Here is a 27668-nt window from a genome sequence, read left to right as displayed (position 1 = left end):
ACTGAAAGGTTGGCAGTTCAGCTGTCTCGGGACGTACCAATGCAGCTGACAATGAGTTACTCTGAAGTATTACGGGACTCGGTAAATTTGCGTGCTTTTAGAACGTTCACCCCGCAAAACCTTCGCGGGACAATCTATAGTGGACTTGACTTAGAAAGCTCACTCTTCACGGAATCGAGAGGTGAGTCATAAGCCCACGCGGTTTACGACAGCCGCGGGCCAGGAAACGCGACTAACGGCTTCCGTATGGTTTGATGGAAATATGGTCCGTGAACACATTTAGCGTATCTCATTGCCGTACACAACGCCAACACACCTGAATGGACTCAATACATCCCCTAATAGGCTATTTTGTGGCATTGACCGTCCGCTACAAGACTCGGAAACATTATGAGGTGAATGTCCAGAATCTTGTAATGAGCCAGGCGAAAAGGGAAGTCCGAAATGTGAAGTGGTTGATCGATACTATGTCCAAGTTTAGTGTGTTTTCGGTCCGGTTTCCTGGGGTAATTCTTTCTTGTATGAAAGACCATACGCAAAGGTCGCCTTTTCGGCCCCTGTCACCTTGGAAGCTGGCATAGGACTATTCGTCCGTTGTCCGGGATTGAAGACGACGCCAACCGAAGAAACGAAGGTGTTTTTACCCGGCTCCATATAGACACGGGCCAACCTACTGGTACCAAATCAGTCTGTTGTTTGCCAGGGTCACACTGGCAGCAGGGGGGAGGGTCACTTACGTTCAAAGTCTTGAAATATTCATTTCTGCGTAATCACCTATCATCAATGTTTGAATTCGTGGCATCGTATTGAGTTGGTTGACACGATCCCTTTTAGAAAAACAGAACCGGGGCATCAGCATCATGAATCATGATCGATTGATCTAAAATCTTGGGGGCAGAGTGGCTGTTGGACTGACATGATCAATTTGAACAGATGCAGTGGAAGCGAAGAGGCGTAAACACTTCGAAGTTGAACGTTGAACCGTTGACGGGTACCTGCTGGTACCTGGCATTACTACCCCTGCTGGCCAGATTTATTGAGATTCCTTACTGAATGTTTGGAAAAATCTGGTGGTCGAACTTTCACGACCTGGGAATTTTTGGAATCCGAATCCGCCGAGTCCGATTGCAACGACAGTAACGACGTAGCAGGTATCGTCACCCCCCTTGCCGAGTCCCAGCAATTGGAACCGATGGGAATCTGTGGACCAGAACGAGAGCCCAGTAAAATAAGAAACGAGTGAAGAGTACCAAGGCCATGGACCTGGGTCCTTTTGCCCAGCAGATTGGTTTGCCCTCCACCACGTGTTGGTAATTTGCCTAGTTTGTTCGTGTTACGCACAAAAAGGAAGCTGGACAAATATATTTGGTCCCTGCGCAAACAATTTTGTTCTGAATAGACTGCAAAAAAAAAACATCCATCTCTACCACTGACGCCCACGATGACGAACACGATGTCGACGTTGCCACCGCCGTCGCACTATGCGCAGGAGCGGGATCGCTTGTGAGTCCACCCTCCTTTCGATGGACGCGATAGCCAACCGGGTGTCCACTGTACATGATCCGGAGTCCGAGTCCTTGGACTCGGACAGGCGCATGCATATTAACTTTCCGTGTTCGAATGTTATGCTAATTGTACCCTTCCTCCATGCTCCTCAAATATCCTGATGGTCCTCCATATCCCATCGTCTATGATAGAGAATACGACTTGGTTGTACGCCAGGAGCCAAAGCAGGCGCGGATGTGCGGTGTTGGTGGAAAAGGTAAGATTGCTGCTCTCTGCGATGAAGAAAGATCACGCTTAACTACACTGCACAGCTGATAGAAGACCCATCGATCCACCGCCAATTGTTCAGTTGCGTGTCATCGATCCACGGCGACACCAGCAACACGCTTCAGGTTCCGATGGCCGGCCGGCCTCACCAAGTGGCAGTAGTTATGCCCAAAGCTTTCTACAAAATCCTTATTACTTCATGTTCGCAAGTCTGGCGAAGCCTGATGATGATAAAGAATTGCATTGGTTAAAAGCAAGTCGCTTGCCTAGACTAGGATTCGTTAGCTCACCTACCAATAGGATGGCAAGACGCGATGCACAACTGGCTCTGTCGTTTCTTCCCTCTATCACCTCAAGGATCCCCAGCGGAACAACGAAGACGCGGGATTCTTTGTGTTTCCTGACCTTAGCGTCCGAACAGAAGGTAGTTACCGACTCAAGCTGAGTTTGTTCGAAGTCGTAGGGTGAGTCCATATGGTTACCACACCCGGGCGCATCGCTGTTTTACCCGCAGCTGTCTCTAAACATATGTTAACCCCCCTTCCTTCAGGAATAATGTTCGACACTGCAAATCTATATACTCGGCGCCGTTCTATGTCTACACCGCCAAAAAGTTCCCTGGCATGGAGGGTAAGCCATCTTGTTCCCGGTGTGCTCATCGCGTCTCATTTTCTCATCAGAATCTACCCCTTTGTCTTGTTCTTTAGCTGACCAGGGAATCAAAATTCGTATTCGCAAGGACATTCGAGTTCGGAAGCGGCCGACCACGGTGTTGGATACGAGTAGGCAAGAATCCGATCAAGAGGATGACGAAGAAGACGACGCATCCGATGACGGAAGGCGAGGGAAACCATCATCAAAGAAGAGGCAGAAACGGGTCAAGGATGGTGCAGCACCGGCCGGGTACAGCGCGTACCAACAACAACCTCTTGGGCCGCCTCCGCCCCCTTCGTCTCAATGGAACTCGTATCAACCACCCCAGTCCCAGTCAAATATTGATCCTTCTTTGGATGGAGCAAGCAGCGTGTCGATTCCTCCACCTCCTGGAGCAACGTATGCTGTAGCTCCCCCGAGTTCGACTAGCGGTCCAAGCGCTGCACCTCCACCTAGTGCTCAGCATATTCCGCCCACATCAGGTGCTACCCATATCCCACCTCCACCAGGTGCAACCCACCTTCCGTCTCCGGCTACGCACGTTACATCTGCCCCACATGCTGCCCCTCCAACTTCCTCCCCTGTTGCAGTTCCTCAGCCACCAACGGCTACCCATATTTCGCCTACGTCAGGGTCTCATGTCCCACCACCATCCCCTGCAAGCCATGTAACCCCACCGACCCATGAAACCTACGATTCTCGTGCGTACCATCCGCCACCTCCGCCTCCTCATTATGACCATCACTACGCGCCGCCATACGCATATTCGCAACCGCAGCCGTACCAATATTCTGGGAGTTATCAGGGTTGGGGAGGACCGCCGCCGCCGCCTAGCCAGCACCCACCTCCGCCTCATCAGCAAGCGCCACCGCCCCCGCCTCAGTCAGCTCCTCCAGGTGCCTACGATCCCTATGCACATCCTCCACATTATTATCCTCCAAGGTATGAGTATCCGCCTCCGCCTCCGCCGCAGGTTCCGCACCAGTATTATTATGATAGTCCGTACGATCCGAGACAGCACCCTCCTCCGCCTCCGCAATACCAGCACCAACATCAGCATTATTACCCGCCACCTCAGCACAGAGAGTCATGGGGAACCCCAGCAAGTGCAGGCGTCTGGAATGGAAATCCTTCCAATGCCAGCGCAAGTGGCAGCACGGCAGAGTATCCGACCCCGACCAGCGCGACAAGAGAGTACAGTAGCAGTAGGCCAGCGGAATACTCTTCTGTGCCGCCACCGCCATCAGAAGGAAAGATTCAATTAGCACCACTGAGAGGACCAAGCGTCATTCAGTTGAGTGAACGTGAGCGTGGGGAGAGAGCTGGGAGCACTAGCAAAGGCAAGCTAAGCATCGGGAGCATTCTGAGTCGGGAAGGCGGCGCTTGATTGATATTCAAATATTTTTTTGGGTTTATTGTATACGTACTTGGTACCTGCTATCTGTCTTCGCTGTTGTCAATGTATAGTTTTCGAATAGAAGGATGAATTCTTGTTACTTTGCATTGATTAGGCCAGGTCCATCGGTTCTGGGCTATTACTAGGCCATAGGCATTACTTGAGAAGCTGTGACGGCTGCATTTGGTTGTAGGACGCCAAAAGCAGAGCCCAAGAACACAATAATGTATATTGCTCACGAATCGGCTGTTTTGAAATGAACGAAGGTCAGGGATGCTTTGATGCCTGAACGAGATGTGGATGTTGGAGAACCTCCCATTGAATACTGGGTCATGCCAGGGAGTAACGGCATGCCCAATTTTTCTGCGATCCATTACTCTCGTAACCATCTCTCTAGCATTACCCTTGATGTTGCAAGCAAGAAAGTATATCTGATTAAGTGTGGATGATTAGAATCTGTTACGAGTCTAGGGATCCATAGTCTGTGGAGAAGTCGGTTAATAACTGCGTGTCAACAATTTGCTTGAAGGAGATTCGAGGTGCAGCAGCAAAGTGGAGCTTCTGGGATCTCGATTCCAGAGAATGGTAAGTAGCACATCCGGGGGTCGGGTCGGTCCTGCATCGTGTAGATGTCGGAGGATGGAAAACTTTTACTGTTTTCTCACTCGCAGTCTGCTGACATGATTTCTCTCGGGAATTTGAATGGGTGTCGGTATCAGTACCAATATTATCAGTGAGAAAGAAGGAAAAGTGCTCCGGTGATGGACTGTGAATGTCAGGTAAGGAAGACATGAAATAGTTAATGAAATACTGAGATCGAGAGCTTGGAAAAATGGCAAGAAGCTCGGATTTAAACGTTAACGTCACAACTGTTAACGCGGGATTCACTATCCTTCTTTGGCCAAGCTGCATTAAGAACCGTCCTGGTTGCCGTAGCCAACCAAACTTGCGGCATTGACAGACGCGGGAGTAAGCAAAAAGAATCAAGGCTAGTCTCCGAGGCCTTGCGGTCACGTTTTCCTTCGCGAATTCTTTCATCTACTTTTGTGTTTCCAGGATTGAATCTGCTGCCAATGAAATAAACATCTGAATCCTTGAGAAACACGAAATCGGCATGGGATATAACCTATCTTCAATCTTGGAGATGATCCTACGGTTGAGGGATCACATGGACCGCTCCGTCCAAACCTGGCCAATCTTCATCGTCCTCGTTGTCTTCTAGTGAGGAGCATAACCAACATTGATGTATCGACAAGGTCCGGTTTATGTAGAGTCAACCATGCGGGACGGACGCTGTTGCGTTAGTACGGAGTAAAGTGTCAAATTCAAACAAAAAGCCTACAGGGTTTTGGGGGTGCGGGATTTTTTCATTTGGGGTTGCAGATAAGAATCCTCAAAGGGCTCTCATAGAATATAACTGCGAAGATGGCAGCAGACATAATAGCTGTTGGAAGTGGGGATACTGATTCGGGTGTCGTCCTGACGCGTTCAGGTCATATGATATTCACGTGACTGATTTTATATATGGACATTTTCATTACTTACTTCCTCAGTCGTTCACTACTATCAGTCCGATCCCTGAGGAGGATAGGCTAATAAGTCCCAACAATAGGTAGTAAATTGACCTTAAAGATAATTCTCCAGAGTCCCGCTCGGAAGTTGAAAGTACCGGCAGTATTATTTAATTACTAGTTTGATTCTGTGTGAGCGTATATTATTACCGACACCCTAAAAGTCACATACCAATATTATGGTAAAATCATTGAGTGAATGAGTGTGACTCTGTGAGATCAAGAAAAGCCGCCGGAAAGAGAGTGGCGGTCAATTGAAAATGGCTGCGATCACGTGGGTGCAGGACCATTGTTCGGCGAATCCCGAGTCTCGGCTCATCGTTCACGACGACGTCCTCAACGCGTCGAGTATCCTCTGGCCGCGCGCAATGCCACCTGGGACGCCTTATAACTCATTTTTAGTTGAGTACCCTACCATACGCGTCGATGAATTCACGACACCAAAGGACGACCGACGGGCTCAGCTTTACCTGCTCACCCACACCCATTCGGACCATATCGTAGGGCTCCAAGCCAAGGGATTTGCAGAAACGGTCTACTGTTCACACGACTCGAAGGAAATGCTGCTAAGGCATGAAGTGTACAAGGAGCGTGCTCTCTACGGCACCGAGCTACGTGCAGAGAAATTGAGAACCTACGGTCATTTGAAAATCGATCCTCTGGTTGGCGAGGATGGCGAGGTGTACTACCAAGGCTCCAGAGATTTTCTGGTGAGTATATTTATCTGTGGTACTGATCTGGTTGATGTTGGCGAAATCCCCGCAGAAAGTTCTGCCCATTAACAGCCCTGTTGATATTGAGCTTGATGCCGAAAATTCGGTAACTGTTACTGCAATCGATGCAAATCATTGTCCGGGCTCGGTTATGTGAGTTTCCCTTCGTTCATTCCCCTGGATGTGGTATTTATTGCCTGTAGGTATCTCATCGAAGGCACAAAAGGAGCCGTTCTTCACACAGGAGATCTTCGTGCAGAACCCTGGTTTCTGGAATCTCTGAAGCGCAATCCGTTTCTGCAGCCCTATCTTTCAACTTCTTGGGGCAACAGGAGCAGCGTGATTAAGCCCCTAGAGGCAATATATCTCGACACGGCCTGTGTAATGAATATTGAAGAGGTTCCCACCAAAGTACGTGTTTTTTCTAGCTATCGTGGCCTCACTCAACAAAAACAGGAAGATGCCGTGGATGGTCTCGTCGCTCTCATGCAGCTGATACCAGAGTCGACCCACTTTTTTATCAATTCCTGGACTTGGGGCTATGAGGACGCCTTGAAGGCTATCGCTCGTGCATTTGATTCCCGTATCCATATGGACCGGTACAAACATGCTATCTATTCGCATCTGGCAAACGAGCCCCTTCTGCGGTCGATTGGCACGCGTGATGCGGGATCGACCCGTTTCCATGCATGCGAACGATTCGAACGGTGTGAATACGTAGATGTCCCTGCTAATCGTCCCCATGCCACAAGCACCAATGGGAACCTGGTGGTATACATCAACCCTGTGAGCACGATGAACAAGGGGCAATGGTCAGCGTATCAGCATAATACCAGGCTGCGCATCATTGAGCAAGCGGAATCTATAACTTGTCTAGTACGCTTTTAATACCGTCTTCACCCTTCACCGACTGACCATGGCTTGCAGCTAGTCCCTCTCGCTCGTCACTCACCTCTGCCCGAGCTACAGCGATTTGTTTCCCTTTTTCGCCCAAAGACCATCATTCCGAACACCCTTGATCCTTTCCTTCACGGTCTTGACTGGACTGGAATTCGCACCGTCTTCTCCAGCTGTCTTTCTAGCTGCGAGTCTCCGACACCTGCAGTTAATGATGACATACGTCCTCTGAGCGACCTGTCCCATGACGAAGACGGAATTGATGTTGCTCATAAGAACTTGGTGGGGGACCAAGCAGAAGAGACTGCGAACAAATGGGCGGATGGTCGGGGGAAGCGACGGAAATTGGAGGTGCTGAGGTCGTGGCTGGGACTGCCACCTTTGCACATACTGAGCTCTATAAACATGGAAGAAGAATCTCGGGGCTATGATTCCAGCTCCGATGCAGACGATGAGCGAGGCAAGACTGCTCATCGTCTTTTTGCGCATCAAGCGGGAGTCCCGTTGGTGGAGTCCCAGGCCGACTCTTCACCCCTACCTCCGTCATCACCACCAGAACCGATAGCGCGACTCACCCTACCACACCGTTTGCGACTTACCCAGCTTCCTTCTCATAGCACATCCCTGACTGCGGTCAAGTATGTACTCGATCCGTCTCCGTTGTCTGCAGAACGGCCAGCCAAAAGGCCAAAACTCGAGAAACCGAAAGCCCAATCACCTATACCTCGGCGTCCAACGTCGCCTCCAATAGCGTCATCCTCTCGTTTACCTCCTTCAAGGCCCATTTACACCTTCCGCGGAAGGAAGGCTGCACTGGATGATCCTTCTGATAATGATTCGGATGATTCAGCAGATGAACGTGGACGGACGGCTCATTTGCTGTTTGGAGGAGGTAATATGAAATGGGACGACGACGACGATGATTGTGAACCATCTCAGCGTGAACCTCAAGAAGAGACCGAAAAGCCTTTGCCTGAGATTCAAAATGCCTTGCAAGGCCAAGGTAAAGATCCTCCCAAAACCCAGACAACGGCGAAACCTTATGTGCATTCAATTGATCCCATCACTCCCGTTAAACGACCCTTGGTGGCGTCGTCCATTTCTCAGAAACCTCCAAAGCAACGATCAAGGCGATGTCCAAGCCCTACCGAAGAAGTACTAGAGTCTCCTCAATCGCCTGTGTCGTCCTCCATCAACATGTTCATCAATTCAGCTCCTCCAAGATCACCAACAAAGACTAAACAACTTCCGAACAACGTCAAAATCACTTCTGATGGTACCTCTTTTCTGAAGTCGCGAAAATCATCAATGCGACACGCGGATGAGGTTATGGCATCGGTGTCATCTCCGCACCTCCCAACAAGCGCTAAGAAATTCCCACCGTTGGATAGTCCTGTCAAGAGACGACGTACAACGCCTTTTTTCAAAACTTCAACACCAGTTGCTGCTCAGCTGGCCGAACGTATACAACTCGCTGAGAAAATCTCAAAGTCGAACTCAGAACTAGTATCACCGGCGTACCCAGGGAGAAAGCTGAAACTCAAGAATCGTCATTTGCGGATGGTTGGGAAGGAGCAACTTCAAGAGTGGCACGCTCAGCGATGGAGGGAGTACGATGAAAAGCTGAGAGAACTCGCAGAGAGTGAAGTGGTGCAACAGCTAGACCACGATAGGATTGAGAGGATAAAGAGGCGCATCCAGGATGCGCTGAAGAAGAACGAGAGGGTGTCAATGGCACTCCCAATACTTATGTGTACGGCAACAGAAAGTCAGCTGGAGGACATGGATCCTCGATACATGTTCTGAGCGGCCTGTTGCCGGCTTAATTGTAACAGGTGATTGAGACGTGGATACATTATTGTTAATACAGAACCGTTATATTTACGTCTAGTGCGTGATTCGAGTGAAGTCGAACAGGCGATGATGAATTTCCTATCCTTACACCTGAGCGGCTACATACTGTTGGTCGTCAAATTGCCGACTTTCACATCGCTTCCATCCATCGTCGCAGTAGAAAGCGCCTCAGTCTACCATATACTGCCTTTACGCCATCCAAACTCCACCTTTGTAGCTTTCACGATAGAGAATGACCCTTTACCCCATACCCGTAGCTCCAGAGTCGGGACGTGATAAAATTTCACCAAGCTTGAACCTGCTGTCTTTCAGTAAGTGAAATGGAAGGTCTGTACGTACCGTACCTTGTTGCGTAACGTATTAGTATGGAGCAATTGGTATCAGCTCCAGCGGAGGATGGCCTGTAAATCTTAACAACCCCGTGTGTAGGAAGACGAGCTACTTACATCTTGTTGCTATTCAAGCATCTTGACCAGCAACTGGCGCCTGATGCCCATTGGATAAGTGTCGTAGTACAGACAAAAAGCTAGGTATGATGATCAGCAATATATTTATTGTGAAAGGCACCAACTTTACGTGGCCATGTCTATCAAAAAAAGGTCCGCATATCGAGACTCCGAAATATCAATGGGTTTTTCAGGCAATCCAGGCATGTTGTGTCAAACATTTCGCCACAGAAATACAGCAGGTTCTCTGCAGAAGAATGGTTTCCGTAGATATTTGTTTGTGCATAGTATTTGAAGGACATTCCAAGAATCCAAGTTAGAGAAGAGGATATATTGAGTGTTCATAGGGTAAGAACAGACACTATGATGCGTACCACGAAGAGAACGCTCGAAGGCATACTGTGGTCTGTCAGCGGGAACACATTTCCGTTGGTTCTTGGTCGCTTTGAACTCCTTTCGGAGGTACACGAGGTGACAAGTGCACTTTTTACCCCGAGCGGATATTACTAGTGAAGTCTGAGAAGAAATATCAGTACGGTCAGTTTGACTGGGAAGTAGAGATCCGAAGCATACTCAAGCATTTACATGCTCATCGAATGTCTGCTCCGGTAGAGAGAAGAAAGGCAACAAGCTTGTGTTGTCAATGAAACAGAACATTCTGGCATATATTCACAGTCTGAAAGAAAGCATATATTTGTATCCGATCTCTGTGTTAGGAATGTCAAGAACACTACTAGCATGAGGCAATGAGACAAAGGCTCCGGTATCGGAGAAACTGATGAGATCCTCTTTGTTGTTACTCGCGGCCGGCATGAAAGTTGGAAAATTCCCTCATCCCAGGAGCGAACTCCGAAAGGTTTCGGCTAAGGGAAGGATTGCGATACCGTACTGATAATTACCGCTCGATCATTAGGTGACCAAAGTGAAAAATGCGAAGAAGCAAATGTGTTGGAAACCCTCGGTGTTGCGCAGGGTAGACTCCAGGCTGGTAAGGCCAGATAGTATGAACTTCTTATTCTACAGCTCCTATAGAGCTTGTATTTATACTCTCCAGGCTTATATCTAGAATTTACTACAACTTTTTCTTTCTCTCGAGCTTACTCATCAACTCTCGGCATGATGCCGGATTGCCTTTCTAGAACTTTCCAGCAAAATCCCAACAAAATGGGTCCAAAGGCCCACGGAAGGAGGGATATGCTGAGATATTTAAGCCCTTTACCCCAGCGGAAATCTTTAGTGTCCAGATAATTTTTCATAACGTGGCAGAAAAGATATTAAAAAAAATGAGTCCGGCGGCCCGGATTGGATGAGCGTTGATACCCAAGTCTGGTCCGACGGCAAGTGCGCTTCCTTCCTACCATCACTACCTGAGTACCCTCGCAACCTCCGTGGATTCCTCCTTTTCTGGGACTTCAACTCCCCCAAGTGGTGAGACTGGTCAGATATTTGCTGTAGGGCTCGTATATCTGCGTCGGATGTAGTGTTCCCTTCGAAATGTCAACTCGGCGGACTCAAAAACGACGGAAGACTTCAGCGTCCACATATATTCACCTGCCTTGGCAGAATCAATTCATGAAGGAAGGAGAAGTATCCTTGCTTTCGATTTTGGCCGATTTCAATGATTACTTGGACGAATACGCCCTGCGGACTCCTTCAACTGCATCTGGCATCATGACCGCTACAAACTATCTCAGACTCTGTTTGCATCTCCAGCGCACGCCTTCTTCGGGGTTTGAATTTTTCCTAGATCCTAGTTTGCAGGATCGATATCTCACTTATTCTTCCGACGTCGACGTCCTTTTGTACAAAGGAATCTGTGTTGCATCACAGGACGATATCCTCTATATTCTTTCTCATCCTATCTCGAAGAAGAGAGATCCTGCACTTACGCTGCATGCCAAGATTCAAATGGAATACTTTTTCATTCCGTATCAAGTTGTGGCTGAATATTTCAGAAGAGTTTCTCGGTCAGGCTGAAATGTCGGACCGGCGAAGAAAAAAGGGAGGGGTTCGTTCAAAGACTCAGAGAAGTAAAACCACCCTCTTTCTAGCAATGGCGTAGCTAAGCCTTCTTCCTTTACTACCTTGTCTCTTTCAAACCTTCCTCTTCCATTTGCATCTTTGCCTGTCAATGTTACCGAATCTCAGTCACCTTCGAAGGACAGTCATCAAAATAGATCTGGGGTGATCGGATATCTACACCAGCCACAGGATGTAGTTCAGACCAAGTCTCTAGACGGTAAGGTTTCAAACTTGCGTTCCATGGCATTTCCATCCGAAAAAAATGATCAATAGTTTGTCATTTGATCTATCAGGAAATCGAAGACGACCTAGCAGAACGCCACATCGGATGGCGTGCTGATACCTGTTTCTTATCAGCGAATGGAACGCAGGATAACTGTCGCACCGAACAAAATGTTATCTTTACTTGGACACGCCTTGTACCATCCCACGCTGGATCATCAGACCTCCCCCAACCTCTGCATTCATTCTCTCACCAATGTCCTGTTTCACGTATTGTGTTGAGTACGAAAGAGAGGGATTCTTGGAAGAGCGCCGTCTTAAGGGACGCGTATACTACCGGAATCGAAAGTTTAGACACGAGGCGCGATGCAACCCTCAGGAGATGAACGCTTTAAAGAGAAGATGAGAAAGCGTGCTGGAGAGAAGCACACTGAAGAGCTGAGAAGGCGTTTAGAAGAGAAGTTGAGAAGGCGTGTTGAAGAACAGAAGGGGAGACGCGCTGAAGAAGAAAACGCTCGAAGGCGGCAGCAGACATCTGAAGAGACGCATAAAAGAGCTGAAGGGAAGAAGCAGGAGAAGGAGAAGGAGCGAGACCAGGGCTCCCAGGTGATTGAGAAGCGATACAAGGCGAACGATGAAGAATGGTCCAAGTTGAAGGGCCAGACAAAAGGAAGCTTGTGCTTCAGCGACATTCCTTGGCCCACGGTATTCGAAGCCACTCATCCAGCAGCCGTCACACCCCTGGCCGTGCGATCCCTCTTCACAAATCCCAAGCACGTCGCGGAAAAGCATTGGCTATCGCCCAAAAAAGCGGTTTCATATGGAGCTCTTGAGGTGGCACACTGACAAGTTCAGCCAAGTGGTGAAATGCGTGGCAGAGGGGGATCTCCGAGATGTGCACAACGCTGCAGAGGTGGTAATCAGGGTGTTGAATGAACTGACGGCGAGTCAGTAGTGGGTATAGCTGTAGATCGTTTCTTGTCCATTGTTCTCGGTAGATCTTAGTACTTGGAAATAACATCACTTATGGTGCTAATGCCTTGTACGATAACTGGTAACGTTGATCGATGTCGGTAATGCCCCATCATTAGATTCTGGATATTTGTTGAATTCAGAAATCCTGCTGAACTGAAGGATGCCGGGGAGGAAGGCTTATCAGAGGATGCTGGGGAAAGAGACGAGAGGAAGGAGATGGAAGCCACAATGGCAGACTCTCTGTAGGATAAGAAGGAGAGAAGATAATCCGAGGCGACAGGAATGTTCGGCATTCTTGGCGTGAAGCCAAGTAGTCGGCAACTAATTTGGTAGCAGGGTAATACTATTTCAACATTGGAAAGCGGCTGAAGACTCGGTTTGACGGCTTTGTAGTGCCGGACTCTCTGAATATAAGTTAGGAGGTCCTTGGGTGTCCTTCCTCCAACATCCACGTCCGTAAGTCCCATCCTTGTCAATGAGAAAGTAGGTATACCGAGAATTTTCACAGTTCCTTAACATGAAACCGACGACAAATGCAGAGCGAAAAGAATGAAGGACCACTATGAACCAGCGCCTAATTCCCTCGTCGGCCTTCCTACTGAACTCCTCGTGATCATCGTTAGCAACTTCGTAACCAGAAAGGACATCTTCTCGCTTGCTCGAGTCTGTCGGAGACTTAAAGACGTTGCCATGGCACGCTGGTTGTGTTCCCCAACGAATGAATATATAAGACAATACAGCATATTCTGTAGCCCGATTTCCGGCTATGTGCCACTGGGGGGTTTCATGCCGTTTTCCTCCTTCGCAGACCTACGCCTATGGCTCGTGATAAAATCTTATATCCCGTCGATGACCCTGGCATTTAGTACGGACTGATAAAGAGTACCAGGAATTCTCTCGATACGTCGATACCATTCCCAGCGACCAAAAGCACCCAGTACTTCATATCAGGTTACATATCTCACTCCCCCATAAATACTTGGGCATTCAATGCCTTCTGCACTCGGCTCGCAGAATACGACAGTGTCGTATCTTTCACAGTGATCCAAAACGAAGACCACCGCGGCGCCAAGTACGTGGTGTTGGATTAGCAAGCAGGAACTCCGTCGTATCCCGCCGGCCGAGCTCGATACCCCTTTATGTCGGGATGGACAATATATACTGAATGCGGACCGTCGAGCACCCTCACCGCGTTTCTGCTTATCGCTACGCTGTGTGAGGGTGAGTATCTACTTATGTTACTTCGTTTATGTTACTGATTGGTATCCTATAGTCTACACTATAGCTAACAGTGTACTCTATTAGGTACTACGAACGCGCGTCACTTTCTTAAACGTGGATGCGAAGGGCCCAAACCGCCAACATATCTTCCACCCACCACCATTCACAGCCCCCACCGAGTTGCGTCTCGAGGATATATCTAAGCGGTTCGACGATTGGCTGCTACGCTCAGCAGCTGCTTCTCCTATCCACACGTTGACTATTGACCACAGTGATATGCCATTCGCTCGTCTCCGTCTTCTTACAATTCGTAAACTGATTTTGGGTAGGCGGACTATGACAACATCCCAATTGGTTCAGCTCGTCTCAGATGAAGCGCATTCCTCACTCAGCGAGCTCATGTTCCTGCCGAAGGCAGAGCCGTACTGGGAGATACCTGTGAGAGGACGATTGATCCCTCTTAGTGCAAACGCGATGCCCGGCATTACTAGTCTCACCGCCGATTTCAAAGTCTTAATCAAGCTGCTCGTTCCACCGAAAGCATTTCCGAAATTGGAACGCGTGGAGGTGTACAGCATAGGTAGCCACAACTCCAGTGCAGCAAAGGATGCTGAAGAGCTTCTATCAAGAACATCGTCGTTTCCCAGCGTGCATTGCGTCACCTTTCCCGTTGGTGCATTAGAACCGGAAGACTGGGATGATCTCAGCGATAGCGGGATTGTCTTACTAAATGTGACGAAGGTGATAGAGCGCAGTCCTCGCAGTACTTCGTTTCATTCAGTGATGATATCTCAAGCCGGAAAGGTTTTCCCAAATATTGTTGGTATCGACGCTTGATAGGAGTAATCGTTAATGTGATACATAAACCGGGATTTTCGAGTTTGCGAATGACCACTACGACGTTCTACAGAGACAGGGGTCGAAACATCGAGAAATTGAATCCCAATAATCAGACGACAAGAGATTCCGTGCTATGACCGTCGTTCAAAGGGAAAAAATGTTGTTGGCCTACCTTGGGATGGTTGGCCAGTCGTCGCTACTCTACCGAGGCCGGCCTTCGTGTGACGTCGTTGCTGTAGGTCCATGTGTACTTCTCGGTCTAGGCCAAGTCCCAGGTAACTGTGCTGCGCACCTGACGTCCCGCCTCAAGGAGACAAGACCCATAATCTTGCACAGGTTTTAGGAACGACGACGTTGCTCAGTGAGCTAAGATTTTAAGTCTGTTACGTTCCCGTGGCCGTTCTCTTTCTACGGGTCGGCATGATGATGATATGTATTCGATATCGAATTAATTACGGGGTAGTGATGCAGAGTCCGGTTAGCGTCAGCCAGGGGGTACGGATGCAAATCCTTTTGAATGGCTTCGATGTCACCAATATTAATTTCTTGATGAAATCTGTATTTCGGTGCTGAGGAGAAATGGGTTGGTTAGTGAGGTGAAATACATAAAATTGGGACCTATGAGCATCGATGACTAGACCAGGAAAGAGTCCACTGTAGATATTCTGGTATCCAAGCCAAATTAAAAGGCGTCGTGGCTAAAAACGGCAACCTGGGCAAGGTGCCATGGCAACCATAGCAACGACATGACATCCAAACAGGCACAAATGCAAACGTCTCTTTGCTACCATTTACCACCATTCGCCACCCACCGAGGACAACGACCGGGACGACAAAGGCCCTGGGAGCTGCATAACGAGCATCGGTGACGAGCAGTGTGTGTACAGCACTAAGCCATTCATCGCGCAGTTACGTCGGGGATCGCATCTTGCCATGGCATCTGCAGTTCTTCCGGAACCAAAAGGTGAGTTTCCTTCTTGAAAAGGGCAGCGAGAGAGGCCGAATATCGAGGAATCATGGATTGCCGGCGCCGCAGGGCTATATATGTAGTGGGAGAACGGTATTGCCAGGGGCTGCATCACGAAGCCGGCAGCGTTGATGCCATCTGTCTCTTATTGTCTGTATCTTCATCGTACGTTGCTGATTCACTTTCCCAGGCGAGCGCCCAGTATCACTCTCTGTTGACGGTCGCCCCTCGTCGTCGCCATTTCCATCGCCAGGCTCACCCTTCCTGCCGCCCCCAATGCCCAGTGTCCATGAATTTGCCATACCAAGTTCAAAAAACAAGCCAAAATCTCAGGAAAGATACACACTTCCATCAGACACCATGCCAGCCTCGCCAGTCTGTGTTTTTTCCCCAATAACGCCGACACCGCCGGCGGCACCTGAGCCGTCGGTAACGACACCAACGACGCCCATGCCGGTTATACCACCAAAAGCGAGCCGGAATTCAGTATCTTCACTTGCGTCGAATCGACCAGCTCCTCCCTCACCGGCGATGTCTCGCCGTGCCTCAGGTGCACCCTCGTCAAGTGGCATTTCATTGTCCCGGGCTAACTCCACACGGACGCAGTCTATCGCGTTGTCCGTGACTTCTGTGACCTCCTCTTCAAAGAAGCGCGTCGTTGCTGAGATCTGTATACGTGATTTTGGGTATCCTGCGACAGACGAACGGCACCGGGGGCTAGGGCCAGACGTACCCAAGCCTAATCGACCGGCTGTCATCAACCGTCTAGAAGCAGACAGCGACAAGGAGGAAGACAAAGATGAAGACGACGAAGGGGACGAAGGCTGGTCGCGTTTCAGATGGGGTATTGGTCGGCTCAGCTGGAATTTCGGTGCTAGCCATCCTTCGTCGTCATCGTCGCCTTCTGCGGGTGGGTCTGGAGGCGATGGGTTTCCGAGCAAATCGGATCTGGAACGGAATTTTGTCGAGGCCGATGATGATGATGACCACGAGGATGAAGACGAGTTTTACGACGTCGAAGAAGAAGAAAGTGTAGATGAGCCGTTGCTACCAGGTTTATATAAGGCGCTGTATGCCTTTGAGCCGGAGGGTACTGCGGAGATGGCGCTGGAGGAAGACCAGATCGTCAGGGTGGTAGGTCGAGGAGGGGGAGTAGGTTGGGCCGTTGTCGTCGTGGATAAAGAGAAGAACAAGGCTATGCAGCAACAGCATGCCTTGGTTCCGGAGAGTTATCTGGAGTTGGTCCAGCTAGACGAGAATCGTTAGCCGGCGTCCTCATCCGCATTGTAGCGTGCAGGCGCGCGTGTACATCCGTCCTCACCAACTGCCTGTTTCATTTTCTGTTGCATTACTGATTTCTTTTGTTTCAAACATTATCCTGTAAAGCGTAGGTACCATATGGATCATGGGACAATAGTAGCTTACATTACTTTGCTTTAACAGAGCAAGCAACCTAAGTCGGATAACGTACATGTATCTTCTATTCTCTTCAATCACCGTGGAAAACCTGGGGAATCAAACATATGGATAAGCTGATGGACAAAATGTTCAAATGGAGGGCTACCATGACGGGTACTCGTCTTGAGCATCATTTGCTTATGGGGAATTTCAGTGACCAATCACCAGAAGGACACTGTCTTGCAATCTCGAGCGTCCTCGTTTCAAATCTGGAGTCAAGCTTGTCTATAATACTTCAAGGGAAGAGCCGCGTTGATGGATACGGTTGCCCGACTTGACTAAAGATAAGGTATTTAGCATACGACTAATCCCACGACCTTGAGAAAAGGAACCTGCAACAAGTGCGACGCGAACACGGCTCGACAGGTTGCCTTGATCAGCCGCAATGATATTGAACACGGCCAGGATTGTAATGTCCTGCGCACCCGGAATTAGATACGTCAACCAGATCCGAAGCCTCGTTGGGGTGATAGATACTTGGATTTATATCGGTCTTGAGGAGTGAATTTTTCCAAGTACTAGGGGATATATCAATGGTGAGGGCGGGGGCTTGGGAGGGGGAGGGGAGGGAAAGAAATATACCAGACGTTTCCGACGATTATAGAACTCCTGAGGATGTGATGCTAGATTGTTCCGTTGTGACATTTCACTGACGTAGAAAATCCGGGGTTTTGCGTGTAGCAAAGCGACGAAGACACCTCAAGTAATGATTGCTTGTGCATAATCATTAAATAATTCGACGATCCGAATGCAGAAGAAAGACCTGATTCGAGAGTAGGTACGGAATGGCGACCAGGAGGGGATCTATAAATCTTGTGCTGCCAATAAGTACAGGAGTTTTAGTACCCCGGCATCTACAAGCAAAAGCAGAAGTGTAGATTAGGTCTATCAAAACGAGTGAAGGACACGCTGTTCCAAAGGAATGACCAACAGGAAACTTACGCTGATTTGTATAGAAAAGCCAAGGTACACTCTTCCAAAGGCTACTTGACATTTGGATTGTCGGCGTCGATTTCAACAAGAAAGCAGCTTCACCCACTTGCCCTCAAGCGCGGGCCGTCGGGTCCGATCGAAATTGGTCAATTTTTTGAAGACTATTCATTCCCCTCATGACTCCGACGTCGACTGCCACTTTGCAACATTTTCATGAACGCTGGTGGGGAAACAACAACCTTCTCAGTGCCAACACAGTCATACACCTTCCAGCATTCTCAGACCTCCATATTTTTGCTTTTTCTGGCTCCTGACTATTGGTTCGCAAGTAAAATATCTAGCTCTTCGAGCAGCTGCAGCGCCTTATACTCGGAACGTTGTTCCAGATGGTCATTCAGGCATCGGAAAGTCTGTTTTCCTCTTCTACCTCTCATATGATGTCTGCAAGAGTCCCGGGATATTGTGTTCTACTTCTTTGGTCGAACCCTTCTGTTCGAAAGATGGCGTCCGGGTGATAGACCTCACGCATTATCCGCTACAGCTCATCAGGCACGGGTATCTCTTCCCTACACTCGCTTCATCACGGTCAGAAGAGCTGTATTCCAGTTGGGCCAAAAGGAGGTATGCTTCTCGGTTCGTTATGAATCCTTGGAGCGACGAGGAAATTTCTATAGGGTGTGCTTCCTGCTCATCGTCCCTGTATTCTATTTCTCAACATCTTAGATAGGGCCGAGCTTTTGAGTTGCGATGCCACGCTCGTCCTGTATGTCCTGTGTCGATCGCTATTATCACAAGTATTGAACTTTTGTGGGTTTATCATAAGGGACGTTTATAGTCGTCTCTTATCCCAGGGATCGATTACTATTATAGACCGTATCTATGGTCCTCATCCACGCGTTTCTAGTCCCGCTTCCAAGTACTCACCACTTTTCACTGCTTACATGGGACAATTTTGATATACCTTATTCTGCGGCTCTAATGTTTCGTCAACCGACTCCAACTGATGGACCGGGGTGGGACGACATGTATCTCGACTTCCGCTCCCCTTGTCTTACATAAAAAGTGTGGGATCAACTTGTTCATCTTGAGTACGAAGATGCGCGGCCTGCTACTCTCTTTTCAGCCATAAACCTGCTCGAACTGTCGCTAGCCGATGGCTTTTTCAAGTCATTGCTCGCAAGCACATATGCCGGGAAACGACGCAATCCAAACGTTTGGCTCCTCTTCGGGAAATGAGTCTGGTCGAGGGGACAGAGACCCTTATCAACCCTGAGATTCGTAGTAATCACTATCTTCCTATCAGTGGCGCCAAAGGACTCTTTGTGACACAACTTCCTTCTACATTCCTCGCGAGGTCACTAAAGACTTCTTGTTTAATGGATTATTCTTTGACCATGGCTCGTCGCCCGATTCTTCAGGACCGAACAGGGCGATCTCAGATCCAACAGTCCTGCATATTTTGCGGACAACGACCTGAGAAGCTGAGAACGAAGGCTATGGACTAGAAATCGATATGATCCGTGAAATCCTCTGTCGTCATCCAGATCCCGTGCCTATCTTCATCTACCTCTTGGTAGTACCCCTCTGAGGAACAATGTCAGTCAAGTTGGTCTCAACCGTCAACGTCATATATCAACATTTATGATCTTAGATAGCGAGGGCAATTCAGATAGATGACCAGTTTTATGGAGGCTATATCGATCCGGATAATCTCAATGTCACTAACTATATCCAACTGGACGGGACACCTGAGACGACGAATAAGGGTTACATTTGTTGTTCTAGTGGAAGTTGTGCAGAGTTATTTATCCAATCTATGCTAGCGGAGCAAAAAGAAAATCGACAAATAAGAGCTAAGAACAAAATAATTTCGTTCAGTCCATTCAATCGGCTTTATAGTCGCTAGCTTTGAGGGCATTCTTCGCGTCTTCCATTGTGATGTAGTACGCTCTGTCACCTCCAGAAGCCTCGATCTAATTTCCTCGTGTCAACGCCAAGGTCATACGAACTACGGTTGCTACGCACCGAGGATTCCCCGTTTCCCAAGAAAGAGAAGCGGTTTTGATACAAGGGAACAAACTTCCAGTCTTCCCACCTGGGAGACGCCAGTGTTTCCATAAATTGGAGAGCTGAAGAGCATCGTTGGTCAACAATGTAAAATTTTATTGATATCATGCCAAACGTACTGCTTCCCGCGTACAGTGCGTCCGGTTCACCATCAACTTTGCCACCCTTATACCAGGAAGCGCAGGGGTCGGACTGTAAAATGGGTCGTTAAAAGTCAAGATTAACGAAGGAAATCTATACCCATATAAGATCCTTCATAAGGGCTGCAGATGTTGATCAATCATTATCAACAGTGCGAATAAGTCCAAGCAAAAAAAACATACACTCTTGTTGAATGTTATATTCCTCCTGTACATCACGGTCAACTTCCATGGACTTCAAGTCCTGCTTCTGCAGCTTAGACCTTGTTTATAATCAGTATGATCTATCCATCGGTCGATTCTGAACATACAAGCATGCCACGACGTAGTCCGCTTGTGCTTCTACACAGGTTAAGAATGGCCCATTAGCGTATGTGATACCGGGCCCACAACCTATGAAGAACATATTGGGGAATCCCGCAACCGCTATTGACAAGTAGGCTGCCATATTGTGTGCATTTAATGAATATTACCTTGAAGACAAAGATAGGAGACCCAAACCTTTCGGTCTCTGAGACCAGGCATCTCTCAGGTCGATGCCGTCTTTTCCTCGGAGCCGGTATCTTGGCTTGAAACTCGTATCGAACCCAGTCGCGAGAATAAGACGGTCCACCGGACGCTCAACGCCTTTTTCAGTGACAATACCGTTCGGAGTGATTTTTTTGATGGGATCGTTTATAAAAGTAACGTTCGGAAGTTTCAGCCTAGGAAGAGGAGGTCAATGGTATGCATGTCACCTTCGGAGAAATACCCTACGCTTCAAAGAAAGCGGCACCAGGTGTGGCTCTGCGACACTGGGAGAAAGCCTCAGGTACAACAGGTAGCCAACAAGTATAATTTGCATACCCCAACGCCGTGACTGTTCCAAAAGTGAAGTAAGTGATCAGCTAGAAGGAGGAGCAAATAAGAGTGCTTACTCTGATGGTATTAACTTCTGAAGAAGATCATCACGCCCCAAACACGACTTCATGTGCTCAAGGGTGATCCGCCTGATGTCCTGTCAACGCTCAATTAAATCAGCGAGACTAAGATTATGCGTACAATTTTTACCATTTGTCCCACAGAATCTCTTCGCAGAAAATCTGGAGATGTTGGCTTAGCGAGTTTCCTTTGATTTAGTAGACGCGACGGTGACCACGAACCGTACAAAGTGTTTATTGAGGAAGAAATTTCCTTGAGATGCTTGTACAGTGTCTCTGGCCTCTCGATAAATAGAGTACGTTCTTCTTCTGAATCTATGCGAAGTTAATATCAACAGCTGAACCTCAGAAGAGCTCAATGCTTACAGGAGAAGTTCTCGTTCTTCCATTTACGTTCTTTCAGTGTGTCAACCGCGCCGACGGGGGGGATTATCTAGCGTCTGGTGAGTATCGAGCTTCAAGGTATGGATAACGAATGAAAACACCCAAAATTTCGTTCTGGCATAAACGTCCAAAGTCTTGCAATGAGGCGCAATGGTTCCGATTGTTTGCAGACCAGAGCAACCGACGCCAATCACAGCACTGATAGACTTCTCTGCACAATGCTTTTCGATAAAGCAGGAATAGAGAGGACGCACATGTGTTCATCCTTGAAGGCGCTCTTCTAGTCGAAATCGACGGGCCATTCAGCGGTGTGCAGAACTGGTGTCTTGGTAAACGACTCCAAACCGGGAATAAATGGTCGATTTACGTTACTAGAAAGAGTTCAAGGTCTGATATGCGAAGGGAGTGACAATTGACTTACCTCAAGACACCCGTTGCTGGTGCAAAGATATCATAGGTCTCCGTGCGCATTTGCAATGTTTCCAAGTTCTGCACCGTTACGTCCCACGCACCCGAGGCTGCGTCATAAACCGCTGCTGTAACTTTGCGTCGAAGGCGGATATGAGAAACAATGTGAAATTTTTCGGCAAATATTTTGAAATATTTCTTGATATCCTCGGCATAAGAATAAAATCTTGAAAAAAATCAAAACATGTGATATGAAAGAAAGCCTGACTCTTACTGGGGCCAGTCGGCGTAGGGTGCGAATGAGAATTGATAAGTAGCACTTGGAAGGTCACCTTCAGAATCCTTGGCGTCAGCATCTGAGGCACTTGTGGATGAATAAGTAACAAGCGTACATCGACAGCCGGGATACCTGTTCGCATGCCTGTTCCGCATAATGATGAGGTATGAGATTGGGCGAGCATACTAATTTCCTCACCATGTCCCTGTGTAATCTATATAATCTTTACTAAATGAAAAATATTTTCTTCTTAAACAAGTACTCACCATCATCTTTCTCGAACAAGATAAATTCGATAGGCCCAAGTATATCCTTCTTCTGCGCTTCCAGAATCTTATACGCAAGACAGAGTCCGGCTGCCCCTGCACCGCATCTGTCATGCATGATATTAGACTCTTTAGCGATAGCGATTGGGAGCACTCACATAGCAAGGCGCAGAGGCCGCGGCTGAAAGCCTGGATAGCAGATATCGGCTACGCACTACTGCAAATACAATTGGAGGTACTTACCAGATTTCCTAAGATAGTTCCAGTCGCTCGAGCTTGATGTCTTCGCGCCTAGGAGAAGGCTCTTTTTAACGTCAGTTTCGGGGTTGAGAAAATGAAGCACGGGAAAAACAGATTGGTGCTCAAATGGCACTGGCGAAGAGGAGAAGGCGCCCTTATATGTACCTGTGCTAGAGGGTCACCGGACGAGGAAGAATGGATCAAGGATATACGGGTCCACCGGTACAATTACACATGCAAAGACTCGGAGAAGGACTGGTGCATACAGCATATGACGCTTTGAGTCTTTGCCAGGCAAATGTAGGTACCATACACTCGCTTGACATATTCTCCAAGGAGCATATCTCTGTCAGTCGAATCTCGGTGACTGCTTGCCACCATAGGCCCCGGCTCAGACGCCTATGCGGCAATCGATACTGGCACAACCATAGTTGCGGGTACCCGTGAGTACGGTGGAAACGGAAAAAGCTAAGCAGGATTTCCAGCTTATCGGAGGTGATATTCTTAGATACAAATATTGCCAATCTGAGCGTCGTCGGTTGACTAGCACGTCATCTTTCGGGGTATCATTTTATCCTCCTTCATACTATCACTACGGTCAACCCACATCTTCGGGATGCGAGGTCCATGCCATAGCAACTCTACCCACCTCATGAATGTTCAGGCCTCACTGGGACCCACCGCACTATGTGCTGCTGGGGTGCACAACAATTCTCACTCATTTCTCTCTACACCGGGCTCACCTTCGCATCGTGTTTACTGGTGATAATTATGTCCTGCGGCTCCTCCGACCGTCACGATCTTCAGCATCTATGCCGCACTATGGTCGAATGGTTCCATCGTGACCTTCTCTTCCATGGCAACACCCAAGATACACGGCTTAATCGTGGTCCTCTCACCTGTGACCACACCCGGCGTCCATTACCCTCTACCAGCCACCTTATCTAGCTGTTCATGGCATTGGAAACCAACTTCAGGACATCGCTCCTTCCCTCCGGACTCTTACTAGCTCCCTACCTCTCATCCTTATCTCCTTTATTCGACGACCTATTACCTTTCGGTTATCATTTAAACCTCACCTCTGCTTTACACCTTTCCGGTTGGCTTTGCTCATGCCCAGCTATCGCGGAGTCTTATCGGAGACTTATAGATATCACATTTAACAGAATTTCTTATTAACACTGGCGCAGCTCTAGCAACATCATGAGTCATGCACCGATGGGCTTAAATACCATCTCGAGCTTCTGCACCGGTTGCCTCAGGTGGCGTTGCACCGGCGACGTCGCGAGTTCCGCATATCCGTGAGCTCGAACGTTATCATCTCAAGGTTCTGCACCTGTGTCGTATATGTTTTCTTGTAATCTCTCCCAACTTGGACATCATCACGGTCTACATTGGTTCATAATCACCTAGGCTTGAACGTCAAATGGTCGATTTGCTTACTATGAACTTGGTGCGTCAACGATCTTTGGCTTTGCGAACGGCCATTCAAACTTGTTTAGGGTTGCAGGATCTGTTGGAGATGTCGCGTCTTTTCCAGATAATAGAAGGTTCAAGTCTGTAGGAGCCAGAGACTGGCTTTACCAGCCCCTAGTCTACCCACTGCGTACCCTCAGATTCCAAGAGGATCTGAAGAGGAGTTGGATGTCCATTGACGATCACAAGATCTACTATCCGGTTTACACTTTGGACGAGAATGGACTTGGTGCTGCCGACAACCACCACGAAATGTCAACGTATTTTCGACCGAAAGTAACCTGCCTATCGTTAACGAGATAACATGGTCTTGTCCCGCCATTAAACTGAATGCAGACTAGTTATCGTTGGATTCGAAGATAACAAGATTATTGTGAATGCGAATTTACACTAAGATTTGTGCACTACACATCGTCTCCGAGCCTTTGATTCAACTTTGCCCTTTCCCTACCAATTATAGTCATTGGTTTGCAAGCTAGGGTATGAAGTACAGGTTGGTATACAGACTATTGATATAAATTAGCATGGAAATGAATTACGCTTCCCAAACGGCGGGTAAGGGCCATTTCTCTTCGAAAAATCTATGTAATATATCGTTTACCTCAACTACACTCGATGGGCTCTCCAAGTCATCATTGATACATACCAGTCTCAAATCTGCGTTATCTTTGAGACTCTTAAGCTGGCTACGCGCAGATCCCACAGTCGTTATTGACGCGAATCTTGTTCCGAGCTCTCCTACATGAGTGTTTGTTAAAGGGTTCAATATTTTCTTTAGCTGATGCCGACTCACCGACAACATAACGATATCGCTGTATCACCATCATTGTCCATTCCCTGACATTCACAGCTGCTCCGCGTCCTCGGCGAATAGACACCTCCGCCAGCCATGGCCCCATTACAGAATCCAACGAAAAGTTGATATCCTTGTAGTCAGACGCTAATGGAAGATGCGGGGGTGCTGTTGTCGGGACATAGTCTGCTAGGCTATGCGATACGGACACCGTCCTATCAGGTGACGGAAGAAACTCGGATATACCCAGAGGTCCCGAGACGTTCAACAGCGCGCGAATGACTAGAAACGTGTCAGTATTCATTTTGAAAAATGAGGTTTATATATGCTTACTGCAATCCCCACACCGAAACTTCTCGAATGCGACGTGAACGAACATGCTACTGGCACTCCTGATGGGCTTCCCTGCCTTCTCGAAGCACTCACTCCATGTTATCTCACATTCCGGAGCCGCGCGGGCCGAGTAACCCTTAAAATGAGGATTCGTGGCCAGGCGAGGCGGCGATCCAGGTAAGTTTGGGGTAGTATACTGCAGTGGACATCCGTCTTGAGAAGAAAATTTGTACTGGCTCTGCATCCCGTTTTCCCGGCTTGACTGAACTGCCCCTTCTACACGATCTTGATCTAGGGTCTCCCGAATCGGTTGCTGAACTCTTATCCTGGTGTCATCCAAATTACCGCCTAGCTCCCCCCATGCTCGGCGCCCGTGCACGCCTGGTATCCATAGGTCTTCGTTCCCGTCACCGCCAGCGTTATCAGATGGCGTTCCGCTCCCACCGATACGACCTATTACCCAAGACCACAATAGCGCCTCTCGGGCCCGATCAATCAGGTAATTGTTGAACAAAAAACCCGGATGAACATCGTCTCCATCTTGAACCGGTTTGGGCGCTGACCTTTAATCAGCAGTGATTCTTCAATTTAATCTGTCAGGAACAGGTACACTTAGCGGTGGCGGTGGGACGTCCATTCATTCCGCGGAAGGGTCGGTGGGCGGTGGCCTCAAACTCCTTCGCCCACATTCCCGCAGCCATCTCGTGCATAATGGGAAGGCTGATCGACTTGTGTGCATGGACGATGTAAAGTCTTGGACGCGAGCCGAAACGCTTCGACAGCAAATGACTGCTATAATCTAGCGGACGCCATTCTCCATCGCCAGAAGCCTTGGAAGGATTATGCGGAGAGACGGCAATATCATACTGGAACCTCAGTACGGGACCGTAAAGTGGCGTATAGAAGTCCTCCGGGTACACCGGCCCCACGAAGAAGAAATCGTCATTCATGTATATGAAGTTCTCCGACACATTACAGAGGTGTCCCAATTGTGACTCGATTGCAAAACTGTTAAAGGTGGGACCAGCATATGCCTGGGGTGAGAAGAACTGGGAATGGTGGCGGATAACAAGTGAGACGTTGTGGTCGTTCCAATCCGATGCAGAGAGCCATTGGGGTATCTGGCCGTACCGCAGCTGAGATGAAAACTCAGACGAGGGCGCCTGCGTATCTGATGTGAGGAGATGGAAGTTACCAGCGCCATTGCGGAAGGCTGCAAGAGCGGAACGCATGGAGTGTCTGAGCTCATCATGATCCCTATGGTGACAAGGATTGGACAAGAGTATAGAATGGAAGACTGAACGAGACGCTTACCGGTAGAGTTTGGGTTTCGAGGTGGCGTAACTCAGCGCGTGCTCGGCTTCAGAAAGTGCTGCAACGTGCAAAGGGTCGCTTCCATTTACCCAGGACCAGACAATATCCATGGGTGCCAGTGCTGCGGTTGGCGTATTGTTACCGGTCGTTTCGGCTTCAGTACCAGGACAGATCTTTCCACGAAAGTATTCTTCAAGACAGCTGACTGGTATTGGAGTCACGGGAAGTAGACTGAAAGGCTTCCTGGAGGTATCCTCATGGAGGGTGAAGGCGTTGTAGGAATTTGAGTGCACCGACATTAGGTGTGGGTCTCGAGGCTGATTTGAAGGAGTGCATAAGGATGAAGGGGAATAATTCGTCTGCCACGTATCGATATCAGACAGTAGCGACGATTGAGGCACAAGATCCTCAGAGGGAGAGTCGGGATTATGTTGAAAGGGTGTCCAAGAGAATGTGGTGGGTTGGCTGCGGTTGTCCGGAAAGACATGCACGATGCAAAAACCGAGGACAGACAAAATGACGAGTCCTGAACACAAGATCACTCGCGAAAATCTGCGGGGGGACTTTGGAGATGGGAGCGCGGTCTGGGGGAGGAGGGAGGAGTCGTGTCCCAGGATAAGCTTCTTCAAATTACTTCGCAAAGCAGGTCCTGCTGCTGCGGGTATAGCGATGTCTTGCCCCTCGTCTAAAGACTGGCCCGATGAGTGTGGATAAGCTCCAAATGCCATGGTATGAACGGAGCAGAGAGTATTTCGACGTAGCCTTCAACAAGAGCAGGATGACATGGCTCCGGAGAAAAGCGGTCGTGTGAGCTGCGATGGTCGTGTGCCGGTCTCCCTAGATCTACACGCGCAGTTGATGATGAATATTAGCTCGGAGAAAATATCAACCAAGTTCGGTGAAACTGACAGTAGTGACCGTTCGCCCTTACAAGCATAAGTTTGTAACAGAGAGAGCATGTCACAGTAACCATCTATTTTGGTACACAGGAGATGAAACTTTTCGAGTCTTCAAGTGGTTCGTGGTGTGCAGTTTTTAGCCCGTTGCTGCGCATTCTCAAAGATAGAAATAGAACCGATCAAAACATCTATTTTAACCATGCCGATGA

The 27668-nt window shown here is 48.5% G+C and overlaps 11 protein-coding genes across 11 annotated transcripts; 7 read left to right on the top strand and 4 right to left on the bottom strand.

Annotated features, from left to right (window-relative positions):
* Positions 1-51: 51 nt before the first annotated feature.
* BT62DRAFT_919078 (uncharacterized protein) lies at positions 52-1053 on the top strand (the record flags this gene model as incomplete). The annotated part of the gene is made up of 4 exons (XM_043184125.1): positions 52-181; positions 346-480; positions 542-687; positions 934-1053. The coding sequence occupies 4 exons, from the start codon at positions 52-54 to the stop codon at positions 1051-1053; spliced, it is 531 nt and encodes a 176-aa protein (XP_043040603.1).
* Positions 1054-1384: 331 nt separating this feature from the next.
* BT62DRAFT_930940 (uncharacterized protein) lies at positions 1385-3927 on the top strand. Its single transcript, XM_043186038.1, has 6 exons — positions 1385-1503; positions 1698-1762; positions 1818-2026; positions 2074-2237; positions 2324-2403; positions 2454-3927. Exons 1-6 carry the CDS (start codon positions 1454-1456, stop codon positions 3812-3814), a joined length of 1929 nt encoding a protein of 642 aa, XP_043040602.1. The 5' UTR covers positions 1385-1453; the 3' UTR covers positions 3815-3927.
* Positions 3928-4282: 355 nt separating this feature from the next.
* Positions 4283-4861, bottom strand: BT62DRAFT_1004677 (uncharacterized protein; the record flags this gene model as incomplete). The annotated part of the gene is made up of 1 exon (XM_043177060.1): positions 4283-4861. The coding sequence occupies one exon, from the start codon at positions 4859-4861 to the stop codon at positions 4283-4285; it is 579 nt and encodes a 192-aa protein (XP_043040601.1).
* Positions 4862-5654: 793 nt separating this feature from the next.
* Positions 5655-8874, top strand: BT62DRAFT_993446 (uncharacterized protein; the record flags this gene model as incomplete). Its single annotated transcript, XM_043190406.1, has 5 exons — positions 5655-6104; positions 6160-6260; positions 6311-6518; positions 6564-6983; positions 7035-8874. The coding sequence occupies 5 exons, from the start codon at positions 5655-5657 to the stop codon at positions 8808-8810; spliced, it is 2955 nt and encodes a 984-aa protein (XP_043040600.1). The 3' UTR covers positions 8811-8874.
* Positions 8875-10650: 1776 nt separating this feature from the next.
* On the top strand, positions 10651-11598 carry BT62DRAFT_61025 (uncharacterized protein). The gene has a single exon (XM_043181594.1). The coding sequence runs from the start codon at positions 10799-10801 to the stop codon at positions 11279-11281; it is 483 nt and encodes a 160-aa protein (XP_043040599.1). The 5' UTR covers positions 10651-10798; the 3' UTR covers positions 11282-11598.
* Positions 11599-12583, top strand: BT62DRAFT_61026 (uncharacterized protein). Its single transcript, XM_043181595.1, has one exon. The coding sequence runs from the start codon at positions 11915-11917 to the stop codon at positions 12392-12394; it is 480 nt and encodes a 159-aa protein (XP_043040598.1). The 5' UTR covers positions 11599-11914; the 3' UTR covers positions 12395-12583.
* A 288-nt stretch (positions 12584-12871) lies between these two features.
* BT62DRAFT_1004674 (uncharacterized protein) lies at positions 12872-13469 on the bottom strand (the record flags this gene model as incomplete). Its single annotated transcript, XM_043177059.1, has 2 exons — positions 12872-13333; positions 13410-13469. 2 exons carry the CDS (start codon positions 13467-13469, stop codon positions 12872-12874), a joined length of 522 nt encoding a protein of 173 aa, XP_043040597.1.
* Positions 13470-15222: 1753 nt separating this feature from the next.
* Positions 15223-16932, top strand: BT62DRAFT_60960 (uncharacterized protein). The gene is made up of 3 exons (XM_043181591.1): positions 15223-15548; positions 15742-16103; positions 16158-16932. Exons 1-3 carry the CDS (start codon positions 15518-15520, stop codon positions 16815-16817), a joined length of 1053 nt encoding a protein of 350 aa, XP_043040596.1. The 5' UTR covers positions 15223-15517; the 3' UTR covers positions 16818-16932.
* A 1185-nt stretch (positions 16933-18117) lies between these two features.
* On the top strand, positions 18118-19036 carry BT62DRAFT_60868 (uncharacterized protein). The gene is made up of 3 exons (XM_043181586.1): positions 18118-18270; positions 18329-18617; positions 18670-19036. The coding sequence occupies exons 1-3, from the start codon at positions 18156-18158 to the stop codon at positions 18896-18898; spliced, it is 633 nt and encodes a 210-aa protein (XP_043040595.1). The 5' UTR covers positions 18118-18155; the 3' UTR covers positions 18899-19036.
* Positions 19037-19825: 789 nt separating this feature from the next.
* Positions 19826-22293, bottom strand: BT62DRAFT_892714 (FAD/NAD(P)-binding domain-containing protein; the record flags this gene model as incomplete). The annotated part of the gene is made up of 15 exons (XM_043183117.1): positions 19826-19915; positions 19968-20071; positions 20129-20201; positions 20250-20272; positions 20333-20412; positions 20461-20590; positions 20651-20853; positions 20906-20943; positions 21200-21378; positions 21463-21502; positions 21555-21674; positions 21749-21824; positions 21875-22087; positions 22136-22193; positions 22254-22293. 15 exons carry the CDS (start codon positions 22291-22293, stop codon positions 19826-19828), a joined length of 1467 nt encoding a protein of 488 aa, XP_043040594.1.
* A 2267-nt stretch (positions 22294-24560) lies between these two features.
* BT62DRAFT_948062 (uncharacterized protein) lies at positions 24561-26670 on the bottom strand (the record flags this gene model as incomplete). Its single annotated transcript, XM_043188051.1, has 5 exons — positions 24561-24858; positions 24914-25195; positions 25247-25786; positions 25878-26503; positions 26561-26670. 5 exons carry the CDS (start codon positions 26668-26670, stop codon positions 24656-24658), a joined length of 1761 nt encoding a protein of 586 aa, XP_043040593.1. The 3' UTR covers positions 24561-24655.
* Positions 26671-27668: the final 998 nt, after the last annotated feature.

Source organism: Guyanagaster necrorhizus (genome assembly GCF_019112545.1).
Source record: "Guyanagaster necrorhizus MCA 3950 unplaced genomic scaffold BT62scaffold_10, whole genome shotgun sequence".
Lineage (NCBI taxonomy): Eukaryota > Fungi > Basidiomycota > Agaricomycetes > Agaricales > Physalacriaceae > Guyanagaster > Guyanagaster necrorhizus.
The sequence above is the reverse complement of the archived record's forward strand: the minus strand, read 5'-3'. Positions and strand labels throughout refer to the sequence as shown.

What these genes read in the sequence shown, in the direction of transcription:
- BT62DRAFT_930940 (XM_043186038.1), top strand. Translation starts at nt 1,454, where the DNA reads ATGTCGACGTTGCCACCGCCGTCGCACTATGCGCAGGAGCGGGATCGC. An exon ending in AAGAATTGCATTGGTTAAAA is followed by an intron (nt 2,027 to 2,073) that starts GCAAGTCGCTTG and finishes ACCTACCAATAG; the next exon opens with GATGGCAAGACGCGATGCAC. An exon ending in AAAGTTCCCTGGCATGGAGG is followed by an intron (nt 2,404 to 2,453) that starts GTAAGCCATCTT and finishes TTTTCTCATCAG; the next exon opens with AATCTACCCCTTTGTCTTGT.
- BT62DRAFT_61025 (XM_043181594.1), top strand. Translation starts at nt 10,799, where the DNA reads ATGTCAACTCGGCGGACTCAAAAACGACGGAAGACTTCAGCGTCCACA.
- BT62DRAFT_61026 (XM_043181595.1), top strand. Translation starts at nt 11,915, where the DNA reads ATGCAACCCTCAGGAGATGAACGCTTTAAAGAGAAGATGAGAAAGCGT.
- BT62DRAFT_60960 (XM_043181591.1), top strand. Translation starts at nt 15,518, where the DNA reads ATGGCATCTGCAGTTCTTCCGGAACCAAAAG. An exon ending in AGTTCTTCCGGAACCAAAAG is followed by an intron (nt 15,549 to 15,741) that starts GTGAGTTTCCTT and finishes TCACTTTCCCAG; the next exon opens with GCGAGCGCCCAGTATCACTC. An exon ending in TGTCTCGCCGTGCCTCAGGT is followed by an intron (nt 16,104 to 16,157) that starts GCACCCTCGTCA and finishes ACACGGACGCAG; the next exon opens with TCTATCGCGTTGTCCGTGAC.
- BT62DRAFT_60868 (XM_043181586.1), top strand. Translation starts at nt 18,156, where the DNA reads ATGAACGCTGGTGGGGAAACAACAACCTTCTCAGTGCCAACACAGTCA. An exon ending in TCCTGACTATTGGTTCGCAA is followed by an intron (nt 18,271 to 18,328) that starts GTAAAATATCTA and finishes ACGTTGTTCCAG; the next exon opens with ATGGTCATTCAGGCATCGGA. An exon ending in GACGAGGAAATTTCTATAGG is followed by an intron (nt 18,618 to 18,669) that starts GTGTGCTTCCTG and finishes CATCTTAGATAG; the next exon opens with GGCCGAGCTTTTGAGTTGCG.